We start from the raw sequence: 24662 nt of genomic DNA, 5'->3' as shown, positions 1-24662 counted from the left end.
AATAAATTGCTGTGCTTGGCACATGTGGCAGCAGCAGAGGAACATTTTGCTCACTGACATGGCATGTGAGCCAAAAGCAAACAAGAAAAAGATTTACAAGGGTGTTCTTCCATCCTGTTTTAACAGAGAGGAGTCAGCCTCTGCTGATTTGTCATGTCACATCTAAAGAGGAGACTCAACAGTGGTTTGGACTCCATGTAATCCCAGAGCAAACACTTGACAAACAGCTCTGATTTTCAGACAGACACGAACTTAATTTTATGGGTTTGCATTATTAAATTTGAAAATTAACTGAGAAGGATATTAAAATTTCACTGAAATATTAAGCTTTTTACAGACCTTTCTGCTAACCTGTCAACCATTTAGTTGAGAACTTTTTTTTGGGGGGGAGCAAAGCTAACATTTATAATAACAGCAGAGTTTAACATGAAGAAAAGGCTGAGAAAGGTGATGGTGATGCTTGCAGTTACAAAATTCCAGGATTTAGCCCACACAAACAAATCTGCAAGCAAATCCTCAGTTCCATATTAAGCATCTGAAATCATTTTTTCAAAGCTGTGTCTTTTCTAATGCCTGGGGACTAGTTTAAAACCATTTAACAGAACATCCATCTGGTTTATCAGAATTACTCTGACTGTACAAGTCTGCCTACCTACTGAGTAGCGCATCACTGAAAGCTGTTCGTTGCCATCAGTGTGTATTGAAACCAGATCCCTCGTTTCTGCATCCAAAACAAACCACCTAGAGAGAAGAGAATTCCAGTAAGTACCACTTCCACTAAACAAACAAAAAAAAATAAACAAACAAAAGAGCCTGCCTTCATCTTCTTATGGTAGCCCCTCAAGGGCAGCAGAGAGAACATCTGTTTTTAATGGAGCACTTTTCTGGTTCACAAAGCAATACAAGTTTCAGTGAACAATACATAAAAGATTCTAAATACCATTCAATTTTTATCCCTTCCCTGAACACTGTAATAATCACCAAAATGTCCACTGGATGATAAACATGCCACTAAACAAATAATATGATTGCATCTTATCATCATTCAGCCTACAGCTGAATTTCATTCCACTTCTTCCCTACCTTGAAGATAAGTTTTTATATCAAAACTGATCTTTCAATTTTCATAAAGGAAAGTTAAAAAAAAAAATAGAAGTAGTAGATGGAAGTGTAAAACATTTCCATACTCATTGTAAACACAAATTATATTCTAGTCTGGTATTTTTCTCTCAATCCTTTTCATTTCTATGAATAATTTTATTAACCTAAGAAGGAATAACCAACCATTCACTAGAATTTGATGGTTAATAAACTAGCATTTTATTTTCTATTTCTTGCTTGGATGATTACTAAGGTGATTAATTGCGTTTTTTATTATTTAACAATAACTTTTAACCTGCAGTTTATACTTATGAGGCATACATGAAACGCCCACAGATGCTTACAAAAACTTACTGGCACATAGACCAAAATGGACAGCAAGATGTGCGAGATAACAGAACCTGAGCATTTTACCATGGGTCTGATGCCCACCTAACTCCTGAATACAGTGAACATTAGCAACACAGAGACAATGACAATTTAATAAAAATATGCATTCATACATGCAGATCACAAAACCAGGTGTCAATATGGCTGAATACATTGAAGCTGTACTCAGAATTTAATCTCTTTGCTCCAAACCTCTGGTCTCACAGCCATGTACATATGCCACAGGCAGGTTTCTATCCCTAATGGCAAATGGCAAGCTCACACACTGTGGAAATGAGCAAGGGGATTCCACCCTCTGTCTCCTAGTGAACTCAGTGGAACATTGTTAAACCTAGGACCATTTATCCCATAACAAAGCTGTAAAATGAACTCCAGGAACAACATCACTCATTGCTTTCTGTGGGTGGGGATGAGATTCCAGCTTGTGCTCCTCCGGTGTCCGACAGCTAGGCATCTGGAAAGCAGCCTGGTCCCAATGGCTTAAAACCAGCTTGTGGTTAGAGAACCACATGAAAGAAATCAAACTGAACAACCGTAAAAACACCCCAACCCCACACGCCACAGACTGCTGAAAGCAGGTAATGTGTAGCTCTATAGGCCTGGCTTACCTCCTTGTGGCTCTGGCTTACACTAACCTGGCCCTTCAGCCTTCAGTTTTCTTACCAAATGTTAGCACTTCTGTTAGAATCTTGTTAGTCTATTTTTCCACAGTGCCTTTGAATACTAATATGCTTAGTACTTTAGATATTCTACATGATTAGACACAGAAAGGTCTACTTCCCTGCAAATAGTGCCACTGGAAGCATGGCAAAAGGATCTGAATACTGCCTTGAAAAAAATCTTTTTTAGCTTTCCAGCTGTGCCTTTTCAGCAAGCAGCAGGATCCACAAAAAATAATTAGTACTCCCAAACAACTGATGATCAGGTCCACAAGTGGGTATTTAAAGAAGTGGTAACAAAACCTGCAGTAGACCTTTTGCAGACAGCCCAGAAGGGGAAATGATACTAAAACATTTATCATGGGAAGAGATATGTGAAAAACCCACCAAAAGCCTGATGCTTGGCTGATAAAAAACACACTACTGTGAAGCAACAGACAAGAATGGGAAAAAAGGTAGAAAATTCAGTTTTCTTTTGATGTCACAATTTTAACCATCAAACCCAACTTTCTTAGTGCTCCATTCCTTGCCCCTGTCTTACTGACCTCTGTACAGAAAGCTGAGCAGCTCTAGAATGGTAACAGACACATGCAAGGTTTGGGTTTACTGAGTTCTAAATAGATTAGACTCGTTTAATACTTGCTTTAAGATTTTTAGGCTATTAATAAAATTATTAAAAGATGTGTTATGGGTTTGAGATTATTTTTTCCTATGTTAATCGAGATATATCATGCAGCCCTCATTCCTTGGGAAATAACTCCCTTGGACCAGATTTTCTGGCACAGAAAGCACTGCATGATGCTGCTGGGTAGGCAGTAATTTTAAAACTGTTTTGTTTATCTTGACTCAACTCCATTTATTTCTCATCCGCTTATAAACTTACCAGGTCTCACTTCAGTTCAGTTTCATTTGTGTATCTCAAACCCATCATTGAATCATACAATTTCAGAACACACTAAAATATAATGGTGAAAATATAACTGCTTAAAAACCCTTTTTACTGAGGGTAAAGAAAACCCAAAAAAACCCCAAGGCCATCATCATAAACTTCTTGAATACAGTATAAACTGGTTGCCTCAAGTAAATTAAAAATAAGAATTTAAACTGAATGTACCAAACTTAAAATATAACACTAAATGCTCCAGGAGAGGGGAAAAAAAAGTCAACCAAAAGCAACAGACTGAATGCTCTGGCCATGCAATGTGGCCTTGACTGTGCTTTAATGTAAGTTCAAAAGCGGCTGAAAACTCTGAAGAAACATAGCCTGACCTTCTTTTCCCTGTTTCAAGTACTCTTAGGCCTGTATCTTCTGCTCTGTTTAATGAAGATAGAAACACGTGTTCAATTTAACGTTTATAATTGTAAAATGGAAAGGTTCAATGTGGTAATCAAACATACAAGAGCTCAGCAAGGTTTTTACTAGAAGGTAAACTTGGTTTTATAGCCTGATATTATACCTAATGAATTTAGTGCAGATTGCATCTTCATCTTGGAGAAAAAAAAACCCTAAAAACATTTAGCATTTCTTTTTTTCCAGGAAATTTTAAGAGTGTTGCATATGCTCAGCAGTTTCTAAAAACCAAACTTCAAATGGTTTTCAGGCATGTGGTTAGGTATAAAAAAACTTCTAGTTGGCGAATTAAACACACACAAAAAAATCCCGATTTTCTTACATGCATTAGGCATTATTTTATCATCAAGATGTCAACCATGAGGTATAACTGAAAAACAGAACAAAAATGCTAGTAGATTTAATATGGGCTCCTCTCACCTTTCTAATGCTAAGAACATCCTGTTTTTTCTTTTAATTGGTACATTGGTACTCCTTTCCTGGGAGATTTTACCAAGCCAGAGTTTGACTATGAAATAACTTTTTTCCCCCACTGTAAGAAGCCCAAGTTAAAATGATTCAGTTTGTGCTTTGAGAGCTTGCAAAGGCACAATGACTTCAGGAAGAATAGGGACAGTTCAGTATCACTTCAGTGCAGCAATGTGCCATGCTGAACTCTGTCTTACACAGAAATGAAAATACCAGTCTGTTCACTTGCTTCTCCACCTCAGTTTAAAAGGTTGCAAGTGTTTGACCTGGGAAAGACAAGAACTGTACTGTACCTGTCTTACAAAGAAATGTAACATGCACATAACATTGAAATATAGGATACTTGGAAAAGACAACAAGGAGTTCTCATGGAAATCACTGCAAAAAAAAAAGGTTTAAAAAAACAAAAATCAAGATCTGGGATTTCATTTAAAGAGTTCTTAAAAAACCAAACCAGTTTAACAATAATCAAACAATTCTTCTGTCCTCATCTAACGCATACAAGATGCTCTCCCCCTTCTGCCATGCTTTTTAGGTTCCACAACCTCAAGCAGAAAGAATAAAAAGCAAATGAATTCCAATTTTAAGGTGCACTGTATTAAACTGTCTCCTTTACACTTCCTGTCATCACAGCTCAGCTGGAAGTGGCTTACCTGCCCGAGTGTGTTCCTATGGCGACCACTGCTCCGCTGGGATGGAAATCTGCACAGTGCCCCGGTTCCTGAACAGAGAGGGGCACACACATTATTCCCCCACTGAGGGCCAAATGCTCCTTACACCAAAGCTATCCTAAAGTCTGAGCTGAGCTGACACAGGAAAACCAATCACTTAGCAGCACACTAATCCTCAGACAGCTCATCTCTCAGTGCATCAGTGACATACACTGCAAGACCACCTTGTGAGTGAAAGGCCTAAATTTCTGTGTAAAAATAATTTTGCTTGGATATTAGCAGAGGACTAGCCAAACTATGAAATGAATGACAGTAAGGAAAGAACATCTAAAGCCAAATCTATGATACCCTCTTCAGATTGTTTGAATAACAGGGGAAAAAAAAAAAACCTGTAATAAGAATAAAGGACTAAGATTTATTTGAGTTGGCTTGTCAAAATAACATCAAACAATGGTAAACAGATTACATCTAACACAATGTCTGATGAGCCTTGTTAAGTTTATCAAAGCTTCCAGATAGCTGTTTTTAAAAGCATAACTATAGGATTTTTGTTTGCAATCAGGCAGGACAAGAGTGTTTCAGAAACTGAATGCTTTTTCCTACTTTCTAGCTTCATATTTAAATTAAAGGATTGACATACATCTAGCAGCCTGGTCCATTCCAGTGTGTGGTCCACAGAGTTCCACATACAAACTTGCCTATCTTGGGCACATGTTAAGAATAAGTCTTTGAAAGGATGAGATGCCAGTCCCCAGAGTTCATCTGTATGTCCCTAGGAAGAAACCACATGTGATTTAACAATGAATAAAATGAAGAGTCTCCAAATAACACACCAGCAGAAAAAACCTTTACATTTTTGGGTTATAGTTTAAAAAAACAAGTTATGCTCACCTGTACCTCTACTACGAAACCATCATTAAATGTTCCCCTCAAAACAAAGTTTCGTGAAGTACCCACTAAAAATTGATCAGCTTTTCCTTCTGCTACTGCTCTGATCGTTCCATACTGGTCAGGAACCTGGGAAAAGAAACATCTGTCAAACCACATCAGCCATCTTGATAGGTGCCTAATTTTGGCGGCCACAAAGAGCACAGCGACAGTACCAGAACTGGAGTTGTCGCAGCAAAAAGGAACAAGCCAACCATGTATAACATCAATCAGGGCATGACCTGAAACCTCCCTCATCTATTTGTTCAGTACAGGCATACAAGAAGATCTTACTCCAAGACAATCACAGTTAATGTCATTTAAATAACCTCAGTAAAAAAAATTACAACTTCTATTACATAGCTTTTAAGTGTCAAATTCACTAAACAAATGCACTCCACAGCCTTACAACTCATCTTAAAAGGAAAGGAATAATACACAGTTACTATTTACTTTCCAAAACACACTTTGAAAAACAAGAAGAAACTTGTAGCACACAGTAAATGCTTCCTGATTTTCTTAATGTTTCCTGATTAGCCTGAAGTAAATGTTCATATGCCCTATGTCAGCAATGACTCTAAATTTTAATGACTTTGTTTATTGCAGGCTTGATTTCTAATACACTGCTTTATTTTACAGTGTGCAATTGTTTGTTTTCTAAATGATTTATCTGAGAAAATACACTAATATTAGCCACATAAGATAGAAAAATCAATCTCTCAGGGTTCTGGTAACATAAAAATTAGCTTTAAAGTAACATTATTAACAAAAGGGAAACAGAGACACTGATATGAACAGAGTGTGTTACTTAAGCCTAAGAATTGTATATGATAGTCAGTGCTCACTTTCTCAGCCATGTTTTCTAAATGTCAGCATTGGATTCAAGTCAGTAGCAAATTCTAGACTGAACTTACATAAGTGTTAAGAAAAAAATGCTGCTATAAATGGACAATAGGTAAGTGGAGTAAACCAGTGTTTAAGGAACTGTTTAAGGAGAACACATTATTTCAAGATAAGGGAAAAGAAAAAGGTTTTTTAAAATCCAAACTACACAACTTTTTTCAGTTCATCCCCACTGACCTAGCACTAGCATATAGTCAAATCACAAAGAACAGACATACTCACTGAACACCTGGTTTAGGATAAATTTAAAAGAAGTTCCTCATCATAGCTTATTAATAATTAATTAAAGAATTCCAATATGTATCCTACCACTTGTTTACCTTATGTCAAATATTCTACTAAAAGCCTCAAATGCTGGTGATATTGTCTTTCACCAGACATGTAAACTTTAAAAAAACACAGGGGATACTGACATATATCCTCAAACATCCCCTCAAACAGGACGAATTAAAAAAACCCCAAAAAACAACTAAGGAAGGGTTTTGAAGAAGGAAAACCCTTAAAATTTCTGTTCAATTTAAGCACAGGAGAACTGAAGCCTCATATAGGCTTATTTATAGGCTAAAATTTAAACACTTTTCTAATAAAACATTGTGACCCACTTAAAAAACAGAAACCAGAAGGAATTCTTTCATCCTAGCTACTAAGGGCAGGGAAGGCTCTGTCTTGCTAGCCAATACCTTGTTCAAGGCAATTTCCTTGTCACTCTTGCTTTCTTACCTCAATTTCCCTTTCAGGATTCAAATCATGATCCCACAGGATGATCTTTCGGTCTTTCCCACCTCCAGTTAGCAGCATTCCATTCCTCATTTGACAGAGTGTGAACACACTGCCATCATGAGCTTTGATTTGTCTGCTTATCTGGTATACTCCTATATGCACAAACAGAAGATAAAAAAGAACACTACTCATTTTTTTCACCTAGGGTTTAGGAGAAGCTTTGCCTTTAGGCAGAAGAGCAAAATAAGTGTCTAATAAATACTTACATTTGGGCTGTCAGGCTCTTATTATTGCAAACACAAGGTGGTAGTGTTTTCTTACAAGATAAAAAGATAAAACAAAGGGCCTGCCTGCCTTTCTGAAGAAAAACCTTTTTGAGATTGACTGTCCTACAAAATGTGAAGGCAAAACCAACAATTGGGAAAATGCTTTCATTTCTCTGCTTTCCAAAGGAACACAGTTTTTCCAGATGCAAGAGAAACTGTCTTTTAGAGTCAAAAATATTTAGCAAGTCATTATTAAAAAAGAAGCAATGCTACTTTATTAAAAGAAACTAAAAGACTTGTTGTCTGTAGTCTTTCGGGAATAAAAAGACAATTATTTATAGCAAGGTTTCCAGGATGCATGAACCTAATATCTAATGCTGGATGTTGCCACACATAAAAATAGCACAACCAGCATTTGGCATCTATCAAGACAGCAGTCTACCCAAAGGAAAATACTTGGAAGAATGAAGGAGATGAAAAAATTAAACAACAAGGGTAGCAAAAGAAGCCTTTTGCATCCTAATCGGGTCTTCACACGAACTGCTGTTGGAAAGTAACTAAAAAAACCCAAACAAAACAAGATTCTGGTGCTGCACATTTTCAAACAGCAATCGCAGAAAAAGCCTAAAACACCACCCAGCTAAATATGAGCTTAACTTTGCTGACTCTGCCTATGGCTCAAGTCGCTTCAAATCAGCATGCTCTCACACTGTGAGAGATGTGAGATCAAATCCTGTGACCAGTCTAATGTGATAAATCAACTAAAAACCCCACATTTAGTTAAGCCAACATAAATAAATATTCTATTTGATAACGTTTAGGATTATACCGGAAAAAGGTTATTTTTACACAAGAAATTAAAAAAATTAAACATCAGATAATTTGTTAAATTACTTTTCCATTGCAGTTAGCTTGAAAGACGAAAAAAAGATTTACCTACAAAATCAGACTTACTGTTAAAAATGTACTTTTTACATGAATGTTTTCCTGGCATACCAATTTAAACCAGAGCATTTGAAATAGCTGCCAAGTAAAATGAATTATCATTGAATTTATGAGTTACCTTAGGGCTCAACTGTGCCAGGTCTGCATATGTTGGGTAACAAATAATTTTCCTTTCTTTTTTAAAAAAGCTTTGCTCTAAAGAGTTATTTTAATTTCAAATTTCAATTTTTTTTTTAAAGTATATCAAGATTTGAGTGTCTGCTAAACCAGAAACTGTTATTCATGTTATTCAACTGATACAACTAAGCACTGTAATTGTGTTTCATATACAGGTCCTACTAATGTCAGCTCCACCACTTAATGGTATTCCTCTGAGACTAAGCATGGTGCAATGTAAGCCTTAAGAGGCAAAGGCATCCTGCAGAATCCCCAAACTGATCCTACAGCCTTTTTCAAATCACCAGATCAAGGGAAAGCTGATTAACCACATTTTTTAAAAATGCAAAGCATTTAGATAAAGTTTTCATTTATTTCATGCACAGTCTCATTAATTATTAAGAAACTCCAGACTGCTCTTAAGTCAGCAAACTCATAGGACTTGCAGGACTTAAGTACCACCTGTTACTGATAGGAAGTGCATGCTCTGAGTCAGACCTGTTTCTCTATTCCTTCCCTAACGCCATCCTTTATGTTCGTCTTCTACAGACTATGTAAAATCTGTCATTAACTCCAAACATATCCTACCTTTAGCTCCTTTTCCTGGAGTAGCTTCTACAGTAGTTTTGCCCCATATAAGTATTATCCCACCTGAGTCTCCAGTGAGCACATCACCATTTCCCAAGAAAGCCAAGCACTGAACAAATTTGGGTTTCTCGTATTTCTGAAACAAAATAAGCAAGAGAAAGGAATAATTGCTTGTACTTGTTACGTAATTAGAACACTGCATCCACACTCTTACACCCTGCATACACACAAGCAGAATTTAGCCCTTTTTTTTGTATGTTTACCTCTCTGATCAGACAGTACATGGTAACAATGAAGCAAATGTATAGAAAACGTGATTTCCATTGATTTAAAACTGTCCTGGTATCAAGACATTATTACCCCAAATATCCCTTGCTTCCTTGATAATGAATTGCCGCTCCAGGTCCAGAAAAATATATGAGATTTGCCACATGTTATTATGGTATTTGCATCAGTGGGATGGAATTCTACAGCAAGAACAACTTCGTTTGTAGTCTGAAATAATAACAGAAATAATACTTATTCAGAGAGGACATTAACTACTAGAAATACATGCAAACCCCCAAGTTTTAGAACAGAGATATGAGAAACTAGATAGCTCATTGTATGCTTGGAAGTATTCCTAAGTGTTCTGTGCTAAGTCAGCTATCTGAATGACTGTACATATAATTTTATATATATACTGATTTTTCAAATTCATAAGAGATCTTCATTAAACTTCAGTACACAAGTTAGGGTTTTACATTCCCTTTTAAATCACAAAAGCTTCTGCTCTCGAATAGCTAAGACTTCTGCCAAGGAAAATGAATAATGTATAAAAGACACTTTTTTGGACTGAAAACCCTGCTTAGTTTTTACAAAGACTGGTTTGCTATTCTGGATAACAAAGCTGTGACAGAGACAAGTAAGACAATGATAATATTGTAGGATTACATCCATCATTCTCTTTCTGAAATTCTATAAAAATTCCTTTGAGTTCTTTGTTTTCCTTTCCTCCTCGCAAAGAGGAAAAAAAAAGAGAAGCCTGCATAACTCAAAACTTTGAAACATAGGGTTCCACCTTTGGATTTTTACTGGCTGCATATACTGTTACTGAATTACCAACACCTTAAAGTATTCCATCCTTTACCAATAGATTTTACAAACATAACAAACTGACTGGTCATTTACTTAACTTCTAATGCATATGGAACCAAACTGTCCCTGAAGACAGATCTCCTGCAGGCAATGACCACAAAACAAGAAAGTAAATGCATTTATTTCTAGGGGATTTCAAAACAGGCTGCCCAGAGGGGTTGTGGAGTCTCCTTCTCTGGAGATACTGAAAACCTGCCTGGGCACAATCCTGTGCAACCTGTTCTAGGTGAACCTGCTTTGGCTCAGGGGTTGGATAGATGATCTCCACAAGTGCCTTCCAACCCCAGCCCTGTGATTTAAGCCCATGCTTTAAAGCACTATACAGAAGAGTGCTGTTAAATCACATCTTTGGGAGAAACTTTTCCTACTTCACCACTTTTGGCTTACGTTAGGAAAAAATATTCTTAAGTTTCCTTTTTTTTTTTCATGGCCATATTTATTGAATTATGTTTCTCACACAGTTTTCACATGAGCAAATCTGCTATGTCAAAAAAAATCATTTGGAACTTAAGGACTGAAAACATTAATGGAGTTCAGCTGAGAAAAGCCTTCTGTTTTGCACTCCAGCTCAAGGGATGCAACTCTGCTCACACCATCTTCCATGGAAGGTGCTTGAGATACTGTGAGACCAAGTCCCAGATGTGAGTAAGTACTGAAGGGGGAGCTGTCCCTGCCAAATAGTTTTTAGTCAATTCTGAAACACCAAGGAACTCCCCTGAGAGCAAAACCAGTCAAAACATAATGTCAGTGAAGGGGAAATACAAGGCGTGCACCAAATAGTTTCACATAAAATATCAAAAAGGAAATGAAAATACTGTCATAGAATTAAATTACAACTTATAGAATAAAGTTAGTATTGGTCAACATAATCTAAAGAAAACGGGTCAAACCAACCTGATTTTGTTATCTGAAATGGCAAGTTTGAAATGATATAGACATATATATGCTTGTAGAGCATGCTTTATAAAAATATACAAATACTCAGTTCCACATGCATGTAATATTTGCTTGCTTGATATCGGATAACACGAAGGATTGGGTGTTCCCAGTGAAATCAGCTTTACACAAGCACTGAGTGCAACACCTCTGAACACACCTCATTGGTCTGAAATTAGGAAAGGTTCAAAAAGAAACAGAAAGGCAGACAAGACTGCAATTTACAAAAGTACATACTGATAATCGATAATCAGAATTTGATTCAGACAAATTCGAAATAAGGAATGCCTAAAAGTATTTTATTTCTTTAAACTCCGACTGACTTAATCATCAGTTTAGTTTCTTTATGTTTCCAGGATTTATTTTTTTTAAATAAAGAAAACATTAGACAATTGCTTTATTTGCATTGGATCTTAAGGATGAGTAAAATGTCTTTACAAACCCTTCAATATGCAAAACCCTTCTGGAAAAGAAGTGAAGAATACATTTCTGTGGAACCCTTAAACAAGCCAGCAGTATTACACAGTTGCAGTTTCCAAGTAAGATCAAAAGTGTGTCTCACAAACTTATATTTATGGGAATAAAAACCACTTGTATTTCAGAATATTCATGTGCAAAAATTACCTTTATCTCTGCTATTTTTGATTTCCTCTGCCAATCCCACACAGTAAGCATATGCTCGTTAGAGTCATCAATTACACACAAATGAGTACCAGAATCCTAAAGGAAAAAGAAAAAAAAAAAAAAAAGTACTGACAAAGTACTATCATAACCAGTTTAGAAACAGGGCAGGGCAGAGGTATTTTAAAAAAAAATCCCCAAAGGTACAAATATAAATTAACAAAGTCTTTTTAAAGTAATTACAATCTCTATATATATGGAATTTTCCTTTTTTTCTTTCTTAAAGACAGACATAGATTTTTGTATAATCTCATAAAAAATGATCATGCTTCAAATAACATTTTAGAAAAGCTTTAAAACTATCTTACCACGTCTTTACTCTGGTATTGTTTTTTTTTATTGCTGGGGTTTTTGTTTGTTGTTTGTTTTTAAGTGTTTAGTGGTTTGGTTTTTTTTTTCTTTTGTGTTCTTGTTTTCAATTTCATGCTAGCAGGAAAAAGATTTCTTTTTCTATTCTATAAATATTTTGTTTTCCTCAGGTCTCAGAGGACACACACACACAGCTCCACTTGTGTTTTTTTCCTAAATGCCACCATCACATACACACAACCACATTATCAAATTCTGTAAGCATGTCTCATTTTTTCCTTATGGATCATAAAGTACCAGCAGTATCATCATGCAGTTGGTAAAACTGCAGCAAAGGTAACACTTTCTGAATAAAACAATGCTTACAAAGCAGGCAGAGCAGCACCTACAGTATTAAATAACTGAAAGCATTTATTTTGAACAATTTTACAACAAAATGGTAAATATATGGCTACATGTAATTAAAGGAACAGAGAAAAAAATGTTAAAACAAAAACATACTTATTCCCAACAACACGTATTTGCACAAACCAGTTGTCTCAAGGACATTTGTAGAAAGATTTGGAGGAGCCTTTAATTATCTTAAAGTTGATTCTTGCCCTTCATTCTCTAACAAATTATGAAAATAGAGTTGGCTAAAGTTATTATTCCCAAGCACTACTCTGAGCAGTAATATGCAAATATACATGTGAATTATTCTGAGAAGAAACCCTGAAGACAGCACTGGTGATACACGCAGCTCCTGTGAGGGTTAATAAATCCTGTGGTAAAAACACTGTTCTAGATACTGCACACAAACTGTGTCAGTCTAGTGAGCAATCATGTGAGACTGTAATAAGGTATCAAATTCGGTTTCAGCTGCAAAACAGAACCAATAAAAACTAAAATCTAGTCCTCAAAAATTCCCCGGGTTTTTTGGTTTTGTTTTTAAAATGATGGAATGCATTCTTAAAAAGATCTGTACTCAAGTATGTAAATTTCATTGGTTTGTCAGTGACAGGAATACCACTATTCCTTTCACATTATTTACTGAAACACAAAACGTACTATATCTAACATAGCAACATTTCAATGCTATGAAATTTCTTTCAATTGCTTTCTTTCTTTCAATGGTAAGTGAAACTGCAGCAAGAGAGTGCAAGAATTTCTTTTCAACAGGTCACCAGAGACATTGTTGAGTTTCCATTCTTGGAGATTCCCAGAAGCCAGCTGGACCACAGCCTGACCAGCCGGCTCTGACAGAACCTGCTGTAAGCAGGACTGTGGATGAGGTGCTCTCCAGACATCCCTTCCCACCTCAGATATCCTGTAAATCTCTTCCTCTATTAGTAAAATACTGCAGACATTGTTTTTCTGCGTTTTTTACTTTTTACATGTATTAATTCTTCTTGACAGAATGCAAGAATCCAGCCTGGGTTTTCAGGAGGTCTGATATGTCTCAGTCTTTTGGCAAAAATACAGTGGCAGCTTAAAGATTAAAATATGCCCATATTTTACAAAAAAATCCCAATTCATTTCCAAATTTGGAATGAGAACTTTCCGAATGCCAAGTAGTGCATCTCCATCTGCTACCAATTTTTCTGATAAATTCTACAGGCCCAGTAACCACGATCTCTATTTTTTTTTCTTTGTAAAAGTAGAGGCAAAAAGTGAGCAAGCTATTCCTCGGGAAAAAAATAGTACAAGATAATGTGAGGTTTGTTTTTTTTTTTTTTAATTTCCTGTTGGTGGATAAAAACCTACTCCAGCTGTGAAAGCAAAGAAGTTAACCCTCCAACGAGAACTCACTGAAGTTTGTCTTCACAAACCTCACAAACAAATTTGTTTTTAACATCAAAATAAAAAGAACCAAGCTCCTCACAAACAAAACCAAACCACCAAACCCAGCATGGAGTTCAATTTCTAGTTAAGGTTTTTCTTGCCTGCTATCTATTTACCGTGCTAGTTTGTTACCGCAATTTTACATGTGCCATTTCCTGTTTTTCCAGCTAGTTTGCTGTCAGCCGGTTTTATAAAGTACACAGAAACTTTACCAACACACTTTTAATACCAAAAGAGATCACCAGCTAGACAGCCACATGCAAAACCTCCAGGGATTTCCTTCCCATTTCTGTAGGACTGGCCACAGTTTATTTTACACACCAAGGCACTGCGCCCATCTTACCGCTTTGGAAAAATCCAAGCAGCCCACTCCACGCTCAAAGGTGCCGAGGCCGATAACCTGCAGCGTCGCCAGGCTCACCGAGTCCCACACTCTAACATGGGGCTGCAGGGGCTGCGTGGAAAAGCAACGGGACAAACAGGTCACCAGCAGGGAAAGCACCGCGGGCCGGCGCTGCACTTTGTTAAGCAGATGCTGCCTGAATCACAAACTGCAGAGCAAAATGCAGGATGACCTGTGCTGGTGATGCTGTGATGCTGCTGGGTACTGTCCTCAAAGTCAAAAGGGGAGAGCAAGGCAATGTTGTTCCTTATGTCTGGGCTACCAATGCGGCAGCGGTGCCGTTGAGGCAGGAAAGTGGCATTTGGTAGTTGTGAAAATACTTTGACCAATTGAAGTAATTGACAAATGATGGAAGAGTCATCTTGCATTTCAGACCCCAGACTAGTGATATTATGCAACAACTGAAAATAATGATCAAACCTGGGCTCACTATATAAAAATTAAGAAAAAAAGAAAAGAAACAAACCCTGGTGCACTGAGCCTCTTAACCATCACCAACCACTCAAAGAAAATGTCCACGGTTATATTTCATACAATTACTATCCCAAACTAGCTTAGAAACAATCACAAATAAAGTGGGAATTAACTTGGCTTAAGGACAGCATTCATCATTGAAGATATATTCACCATTGACAATAAATCTTTGCACTGGTGGAAAAACAAACCAACCAGCTCTAACAAGAGTCAGAAAATGCTCAGTGGAAATCACGTATACAAAACCCCCCACATAAATGTCTTACAAAATACAAAAAAATTAAGCTGAACATCTGAAAAAGAGTTATATTTAACATGTTTCTACATTTTATAGCATCTGTCTTTTTTTCCCCCCTCTGTTTATAACTTCATGAAAATAATCCAATTTTTCAAATCCTGACAGGATTATGCCAAGAGCCAGAGAGGAGCATTAAAACACACTTACTCTCAAATGAGCAAGTTTATAGGAAAGCTTGGAACACCTTCCATGGATTCTCAAAATTGGTTTCCTCTTCCATGAAACCTTAAGACTATACTGACCCACAGAACTGGGGATTTGCTCTCCCTTGGGAGAAGACATATTGAAAGTAATATGACAGAAATGACATGGCCTTATAAATCAATTACAAGCTTCATGTTTGCTTGCAGATAAAGGACTTTATGAGCTTCTGCTCTTTTTAATCTAGGGTTGAGTGTTTCATCGTTACTGTCTTTTGCTAGAGATACAGGCTGTTACCTGAGAAACTCAAAATATCTCAGTAAATGCAGTGCATAATATAAACTGCAGACAGAAGGTGATGATTAAAAAACCCCAAACCACTTTTTCCTGATTTTCAAAACAAGATACTACTGCTCAACAGCTCTATTACTTACCCTTCCATCTTTATCCACTCCAGCTAACTGTCCTGTTGCAATTCTAATTTTGTCTGGATGAACTGCAAGACTAAGACAGACAGAAATATGACTTGCTTTTGCTGTCATAGGTCTTCAAAACGGAGAGGTGTTTCGTAAATTTTTTTATTTGTTTCTCAACAAAAGCCCATGAAGACACTTATGATCCTAAATCCCACTTCTAAGGAGACAGCTTGAATGTTTCTCATCAGGTATTTCATTCCACACTGTATTGACTGTTTGCTGACACACAACCAAGAGTGCCAAAGAGCCACCTCCACATGTGCTCTGACACATCTTAAGGTTTGCACTACACTGGGAGTCCACTGTAACAAAATCCACATTGTCTCGTAATGAGCCTCCTACACATAGTTATGTGCCATATTTATGAACACTATAGTCTGTTTTATGCCTAAACCTAGAGATGTCATGAACCTGGGGAAAAAAAGGCAGAAAAGTTGGGTGAGGGCTCGCCTGTGCACCCAGGAGTCAGGGATTACTGCCACTTGAAATGAGTTACTGATGTAATTGTACTAATGAAGTGTGGTGCACTACCAGTGGAAGTAAAAATCTGCCCTTGCTTATCACATTTTGCTTTGAAGCTGATGTGAAAAAACAGACTTCAGAGAATATACCCTCTCAGTCCTTGGGATTTTTTGATCTATATTCTTACTTACTTTCTCTGTGAAATTACAAAGGCGAAGAAAGCCATTGAAAGAATAAAGGGGGTCAAGGGCAAACCTGAAGAGGTCATAATGACAGACACCAAAAAATTTACAGCTCAGTTCAATTTTCTGAATGAAAGTGAAGAATGCAAAACTGGCAGCATTCCTCCCCCAGGAAGCAATTATACAGACAGGAGAAAAGAGCTTTAGATGACAAATTTTCTCCAGTCAGGTACAGCACAGTAGAGAGTTTATGATCATCATTATATTTTGTCCTACTCTTCAGACTAACATAGCAAATTCTGTAATTGCCTTTGCACCCACAACGACATTGGCTTCAATTTTCCTGCTTCTCTAGGTTTTGGGTTTTTTTGCAGACATCTTTCTGATTTCCCTGACTCACTCTGTATGTGGACAGGGCATCTTTTAAAAAGTGAGAAAATGCTCAGTTTTCCAGTTTCATAGTTCTCCTTTAAGATTGCATTTTTGCCATGCTGCCTGTAAACAACTAAGTTAAGAGTAAGGCTAACAACAATTTTTTATTTCTGGGGTAACTATTTGGAATTACTTATGCAAAGAGCCTTTCTTCAACGTGCCACTCTTAGATTGTATACATATCCCCTTGTTTTACATTTAAACCAGAAATCCTAAGCTAGCATGGACTGCTCTAACACCATTTTTTTGTGCTGTGTTTACTACAGTGAAATCTACTGGGACTGACTAAACAGGAAATAACTACAACTATGACGACATTAATTAGTTTGTACATATAGTAGGAGAGGAAAAGAAATATTTCTGCATTATTACCCATACACTTACAGGCAAATGTCGTATACTAACCATTTAACGCAGTCTGTGTGACCCAAGTAGTGCCGCTGGGTTCGCTCCTCGTAGTTAAACAGTACCACCACTGAGGCTATGAAATACACTATTTCTCCGGTAGGAAGGAGGTAAACATTGGCTCGACAGTCTCTTCCACGATACCCATATCTATGGGTTTTTTTTTTTAGTCAAGGTTTTCATAATCACTGAATACCAGAAAAAAAACCAACCGGCTCTTTTTTTTTTTTCATTAAAGGATCCCTCGGGAGCTCTCAAGTCAGCAAACGCTCTTTAAGTTTTTGCCTCTGGAACTACAGCACAATTTCACTAGTTTAAAAAGAAAACAAAACAAACCCCATACAACTGGACTTTAGGAAACCAAATCCCTTAAAAAATGGTGATCACTGATGTTAAAAATAAGATGTGGTAGAAGTAAAGCAAATGCAGTATTGCAGTTTTGTAAAAATTTCCATGTGAAATTTCATTAGGTAACAGCAGGACTCGCTATTCTAATTTAACATTTTTTACAGCAACAAAGCTGTGTATCAGCAGACTGGGCAGCAGAGTATTGCTTTCATTTGGCCTTTTAAAACAATTCCTAATGCCCTACAGAAAGAGGCAAGCTTCTGCACAGCAGCTGCCAAGTTCAGGAAAGATTTCTTTAGACTGTTTTAAGAGTCTTTTTTAAACAAACCAAACTCAAAAGGAATTTACACGGTGAAAAATATTCTATCCAAATCTACCCAAAATACATAAAAGGAATTTTTTCTGTAGGAATATGCACAGCTCCTAATGACATTCAGAAGTTTTACACACTGTGAACGAGCCTTGGTTGGCACTGATCAAACGTTATTACAACTTGTTATTTCTTTGGAACAGGTGCAGTTTTTTCTTTGGAACAGGTGCAGTTTTTTCTTCCTCTAGACTATGAATGTGGCTGCCTGCCTGTATTTCAGTTCCCTGCGTCACCAGGTACGATTAACATTGCAACTCAGACTTTAACATCTAACTCTGTAGCCCCAAAAATATTATTTTCCTGTTACGTCCTGCATTTCAGAGAGCTTTCCACTTCACTGCCAACTAATACACCTGCAACAGCAAGAAAAATACAGGAAATATATTAAGTAACTTTAGCTAAAGGATTCCAGGTTCAGGTCCTGGCTAATCAGGTAAATAAAAGGAAGTCAAAGGCCCACATGGAGAAAGCTGGATGGATGAAGCTGGCCCTTTCTCATAAATGAAGGCAGGTGAAGTAGCTCAAGTTTGGGAGTATCTAAACTGGTATCTCCTAATGTGATAGCCTGACCTCCATTCTTCATGGGAAAGGGCTACCGTTCTATCAAAAAGAGCACCGCACCCCCAAAAATGCCCTTCTACACTAGCCTTCCTCTTTTGCAGTCCCACCAGACCACAGGGCTGCCATACCAGAGGAACACTTGTAAAATTAAACACAAGCTATAACTAAACAATAGTTCAAAGAGGGACACTGCATTCAGTTGTCAATTACCCCTTTGGAGTGTGGAAAACAAAACAGATTTATATCTTGTTGTCTTCCGTTTAGTACAGAAGAACACAATGGCTCCCCTGAAGCAGAGATTATTCACTGGCTTGCTGAGCAAATGATATCGAGAGAAATGCTGATACAACACAATGCTGAGGGCAGGAAAAAAGGATGCCTCTGTTTCTCCTCCATTACTATTTACTTCCCCACTACATTTTCCTCTTTCTTCGTCTTTTAAACACTGATGGAACTACAACCCCAGAATGGCCTTTTATAAAAAAAACCAAACAACAAACCAAACAACTGAACTTTCAAAAGCAATGGGCTAAAATCCAATGAAAATATTTTTTCTATCCTGAAGCGTTAAGAATGCTATTTTAAATACCTTCTCAGAGGAGAGAGGCAGATTTCACTCATCTCCTGTATACAATAGGGAATGTATTGATAAGGATTTAGTAAGATTGACATCTTTGAACATTCATCCTAGAAAAGTATTAATGATTTAGACAAACATGTCTTTCCACAGCAGAAGTCTTCCATGCTTAGCCAAGCTAGAGCTAAATACTTTGGCACCCACCACTGAGCTCTGACATTCATGAAGCTGCAAGAAAAAAAGAAAAAAAATTACATTTTCTCAATACCTTCCTTTCCTTTACCCCTCCTACAAAATAAAGTACCAAAGAATGGCTGCATTTTCTAGAAGCACATTTTTACAAACATGTAAAGGAACCGCCTGTTTTGTGTGACAAACTTTTTGCTTTCTTCATTCTCTATCCCAGACTATCTTGAGTGGAAAAAAAGAGGGGCTGTTGCTCCACAGCAGTTCTTTCCTTCTCCACACACCCAGAACAAAGCAGCAGATATAATGCAATACAATTAATGCAATAAAATTAATGCAATAATTGACTGTGTCCCTACATAAAAAGGGGTGACACAACTTTGATGCTTGATTTCCACTGAATTTCAACGTTAATCTTTCACTGAAACTGATGATTAAATCAGGGAAATTGAGAGATAGTTGCCTTGATATTGTGATAATTTCTCACCAGTTACAAGGACTGTATTATCACAACAGTTGATATGTTTAAAAACTTTAAGTTTTGGGGGTTTTTTGTTTGTTTGTTTGTTTGAACTGGCTGAAAATAGCTACTGCCCTCATGAAAAGTGATCCACCATACACCAGAATTCAGCAGTATATTTACCACTGTCTTCAATTATTCTTAGAAAGAAGAGCACTATTGCTAAAAATAATCTCATAAAACAGAGTCTGAAATACCCTCCTGAAGCTGAGCTACTATACACTGGGTGAAAGAATCTATAGTCACTGTCAAAAGCTGCACTGACTGTGACCTCTGAAACTACTAAATAAGCCAATTTTGCTGTTACTAGGAATGTCAGATATGCTTTAACCAGTTCTGAAGTGCAGTAGCAAAGATTGCACTACAAAGTAGGGATATTCAAACTAAATTATTTAATTTAGATGACATCACTCAGGAACCAGACACAGTCGAGAGCTCAGACATCCCCATGAGCTGCTTTATCTTGCCAAGCAGCTTAGACATTTCTTCAAATGACAGCAATCTGCAAGGCAGACAAAAGCTAAGTTTCCCGAGTTGAATCTACAGTACAGGGTATCAGTAGCTGAATAAATCTACAGGAAACATCTAAAAAGGAGACACCCCCCCCAAACCAACCAACCAACCAACAAAAATACCAGCCAAATAATCTGTCTGCTGTTTCCTTGAAGTTGCTCATAGCTGACCACCATTTTCCAAAAGAGGAATAACAAAGGAAAACCCAATTATAAAAAATCATCAAGAAGGCAGAATTGAATTCAAAATAAAATCTATAAATGGAACTATTCAACACTCTGTTGAGCTTTCAGGTGCAAAACACTGACATTAGTAAAATACTCAGTGAATCATCACTGTCCCCATGCCCTTTTAATAAGGTGTACAGGGTTCAGTTTGTCATCATATTTGCAAGTTACAGATGTCTTGCAGATTTGTTCCCCTTGCTAAACTTAGGCATAAAGCAGAAGATCACTGCTGCTGTATTTTCCAAACTGAAGAGGAATTTTGTTCAAATTCATAGAGACCAACATTTAGTCCTCATACACTTTACTGCCTTTTCCTCATTTTCTTCACCTTTGCACCCAAAAGATACCCTGCACTCTTAAATACACTGGTCTGATTTGGAATGACATTTCCTTAAACAGATTCCAAAACACATGAACAGTCCATGTAAACTAGATGTATTTCGCTTTAATTAGACCTGAGCAGCCAACTGGTTTAACCTAAACTTAAGGTTCTTGGACATTGAATGTGTCCACACCAGGATTTGCACCTACTTAACTGAGGGTGTGATTTCACAATCAGTTTTCATCAGTCCAAACTGCTCACTGATGTTGGAAAAGCAGAGCTGATGTTCCTCCAGTATGCCAGTTCCAGCCCTTGCGTGTTTGTGAGGCGAATCAAACGCATGGATCGGTCCTGCTTAAAAATTAACTTCATAAAAACATTTCAGCCAGATCACTGACTGACCCAATTACTCCACAGTCATGAGTGCCAGCATCAGCAACCAAGAGCTGTGATGGTTGGAAAATTGGGTACCACAGCTTTACAAAGCATGAGAAAGAGCTCTGTTTTCCCTCCAGTCAGACTGTAATCCGAAACTCTCCTCCTGACATTGATAGCATATCATCAACATTCCTAAAAAATCTTCCTGCTTTCAGCAACATCAGAGCATCAAACTTCAGATTATTACAACTCAAGTGCTGCCTAGACATGTTATTTTACTGAAGCACTAAGAAACTTACACAGTCACAGCTTACTGGAAAAATCTGCAGAGATGGGGGAGTGACAGGAAGACCCAAACGTGTGCAAAAGCACATCTCTTAAAATGAACTTAACGTCTGATCTAGTAAACTTGGAGAATTGTCATCAGCCACACACCTACTCAGTTCTTCAAATGATAAATTTAGTGCATTTAATACAGACTAGTTTCCAAAGAAATTAACTGCTTCACTTTGGAGCTGAAACAGAAGCAGTGCCAAGGATGGCAATCCTCACTCCATAGGAAAGGACAACAAACTCAACATCTTCCAGAATTCTTAAGCCTCCTAAAAAAGGATCAGAGATTGAAAACTAGCAATGTTCCAGAAGCCAAGCCTACATTAGTATAGTGCGAGGCAGAGGGGGACATTTGTGAAACTCTGTAACTCTCCAAAGACGTGTTCTTTCACACTAAATATAAATCAGTTGATAAATTAGAATTAGTGTCAACAGCAAAACAAACAAAGAAAAAGTATAGTATTTCTGTATCTATGTAGTCTGCCATTTAAAGTTGTACTATTCAGGACTTACAAACCATGTCTATTGTTATACTGATTTGAACATTTTTCCTCACTGTTAATTTTTACCTCTTAACAGAGAAGAGACAAGACTGGACGCTAAAACGGAAAAATGCAAGACAAGACAAAAAGGGAACAGCAAGCAGTTATTAAGGATACACCCACTCCAGTTTTAACTTTTCAGGAGGCAGCTCTGTCCTAATATCATCATAGTTTTCTACATCAGAAGGAATGAACATCGTGATTGGTCGGCCTCGCATGAACATCTTGATATATTCTCCCTCTGTTGAAACAAAAAGGCACATTAATCATGTGGCAAGTTTACACAAGAAATAAGCACAAAAGAAACCAGTAATAAGCAGAGAGATGCAAATCACACTGGCTGTATAACATTTATTTTTGAAATGTGAGCTTGGTAAAGGCCCAGATTTTATTTTTTTAAATGGAACATTAAACACACACAGAGTAAGCATTAGTTGAATTTGTGATAGAGCAGACTGAGCATGTAACATTTTAGACATGCAAGTTAAGTTATAAAGGCAAAATTGAAATTCAAATCTGAAATGGAATAAATAATTAGTCACAGAATTACACTATAAGGTATTTCAGGTTGAAAAAGACCTGAGGAGGTCTCTAAGTCCAACCTCTGACTGGCCATGAAGCCAGACTAGGTTCCTCAGGCTTTTGCCTAATCCAGATTTGAAAAACTCCTAGGATGGAGATGGCACAGCCTCTCCCAGCACCTGACAGCACCTCAGGGGCCTTTTCTGCAGAGCTTGCTCCGTGCAGCCCCTCTGTCCCCAGACTGTATTCCTGCCAGGGACTCTTTCCCACAGGTGCAGGACTCGGTATCTGTCCCTGCTGAATTCTGTGAGGTTCCTGCAGGCCCATCGCTCCAGCACAGCCCCTGGGCCCCCGGTCTGCTGCCACTGTGACCCCGAGAACCTACTGTGCCACCTCAGGTCATTGTTACAGACACTGAGCAGGGCAGGGCCAGGCCAGAATCCTGCAGACCCCATGTGTCACCTACTGGCCACCAGGTACAGTATGACCCACTAACCACGACCCTCCGAGGCCAACTATCCAACTGGTTCCTTCTCCTACCCAGCTGCCCACCTTCCCAAATCCTAACGGCCAAGCTAAGACACAAGGCCACTGCAGGAAAAAGTGTCAGGATCTTTGCTGACCAATATAATCAGGGATTATATATCATCACAAACTAATACAGCAACCTGAGTTATTAAGCATTGTATCCTGAAGAATGGGAAGAAGCAACAGCTCATAATGACTCCAGCTAATATTGCCTATAGCCGTGACAAAACACATGTCTATCTCTCTCTGGGGTCATCTAAGCACTTCACAAGCCTTTAGGAGTTCCTTTTCAAGCCAAGTGAGCTTACCTACCACCAGGGAAAATTACAGCTTCCTTTCAAAAAGCACTGATGACAAAGAGCCAAATATTTCACTAATTTTGCATCAATGAAGTAGTAACTTTTTATAGCTCTTCAACTTCTTCAGTAATTAATATCCATTTTTAGTATAAATATTAACCAAAGTAACATAATATTCTGCTGTGAATTTGGAACGCTGACACTTTTTCATGAGTGGGGATTTGAAAATCATAGCAGACACAGAGAACTCAGAGTTCAAACCAAAATTTAAATGGTTGAGTAGAACTGGAGTAGAAGAATAGCTGTAAATTAGCAATTGAGTATTAAGAAATCTCTAATCACATTTGACACAACTAATACTAAGATCTAAAATTAAGATTTCTAAACAATTACTTTTGTACTTCTTTAAAAAAAACCCCATGAAACAGACTTCCCCATAATGCCCAAGGAATGCTTGGAAATATTTCCCCAATTAAGCATAAGATTAATACTCAGACTGCAATGATTGTGCAATCTAAGTTTGGCGTTCCCTAAAACATCTGAAATTGAAATTATGAGAAACTCAGACTTATTTCCACAGAACCATAACTTAATAGCTCAAGTCAAACTTGGAGATCTAAAAAGGCAACAGAACTAGCTAATTTTGGTGACAACAGAAACAATGTAGTCTCAAAAATAGTCTCTTCTGCTAACAGAAGCATTTTTAGAAGACACAAAAAATGAGAAATAATCAAAGTTGTGAGCTAGACTAACCTTAAACTAGGATTTCTACCCTTTCCTGAATTTGAAATACCCCTACTGTACAGACCACAGAAACATATTCTGTCCTACTACAGTTAGAGAATGAAAGAAGAAAAACTTGTAACTATTTTCATCCACTAAAGATATAAAGCAATTTTGTACAACGTTTGGAAATTAATTCTTGACACTCAACCTAGACAAGATGGAAAAAGAGCAAAAACCAGACTACAGGAAAAATGTGGTGAATATTTTAGGTTATTTAAAGAAAGTATTTCTATCATAAAGGATTTTATAATTTCATTTATAGTGTTGTGTGAAAGTCTGTGGAATACCTCCTCAGGTCTAAAAACACCACAAAGCACTAACTTGGAATACAGCACTGATGATCCTAGC

General features: G+C 37.4%; 1 protein-coding gene across 7 annotated transcripts in view; it reads right to left on the bottom strand.

Moving 5' to 3' along the window:
• Window positions 1-24662, bottom strand: part of EML4 (EMAP like 4) — a 149529-nt gene that overhangs the window by 13849 nt on the left and 111018 nt on the right. For all 7 annotated transcript variants that reach the window (XM_042051457.1, XM_042051458.1, XM_042051455.1 and 4 more), the window contains 12 exons: window positions 22297-22420; window positions 17303-17452; window positions 15780-15849; window positions 14373-14483; window positions 11843-11938; window positions 9506-9640; window positions 9146-9281; window positions 7191-7342; window positions 5532-5657; window positions 5281-5412; window positions 4623-4690; window positions 653-741 (listed from right to left, as the gene is read on the bottom strand). In XM_042051457.1, coding sequence (XP_041907391.1) covers window positions 653-741; window positions 4623-4690; window positions 5281-5412; window positions 5532-5657; window positions 7191-7342; window positions 9146-9281; window positions 9506-9640; window positions 11843-11938; window positions 14373-14483; window positions 15780-15849; window positions 17303-17452; window positions 22297-22420 — 1389 coding nt within the window. The remainder of the gene's footprint in view (window positions 1-652; window positions 742-4622; window positions 4691-5280; window positions 5413-5531; window positions 5658-7190; window positions 7343-9145; window positions 9282-9505; window positions 9641-11842; window positions 11939-14372; window positions 14484-15779; window positions 15850-17302; window positions 17453-22296; window positions 22421-24662) is intronic.

The sequence above is a fragment of the Corvus kubaryi genome, unplaced genomic scaffold, assembly GCF_017639235.1.
Source record: "Corvus kubaryi isolate FWS band 111438036 unplaced genomic scaffold, C.kubaryi_AGA036_p1.0 76, whole genome shotgun sequence".
Classification (NCBI taxonomy): domain Eukaryota; kingdom Metazoa; phylum Chordata; class Aves; order Passeriformes; family Corvidae; genus Corvus; species Corvus kubaryi.
The sequence above is the reverse complement of the archived record's forward strand: the minus strand, read 5'-3'. Positions and strand labels throughout refer to the sequence as shown.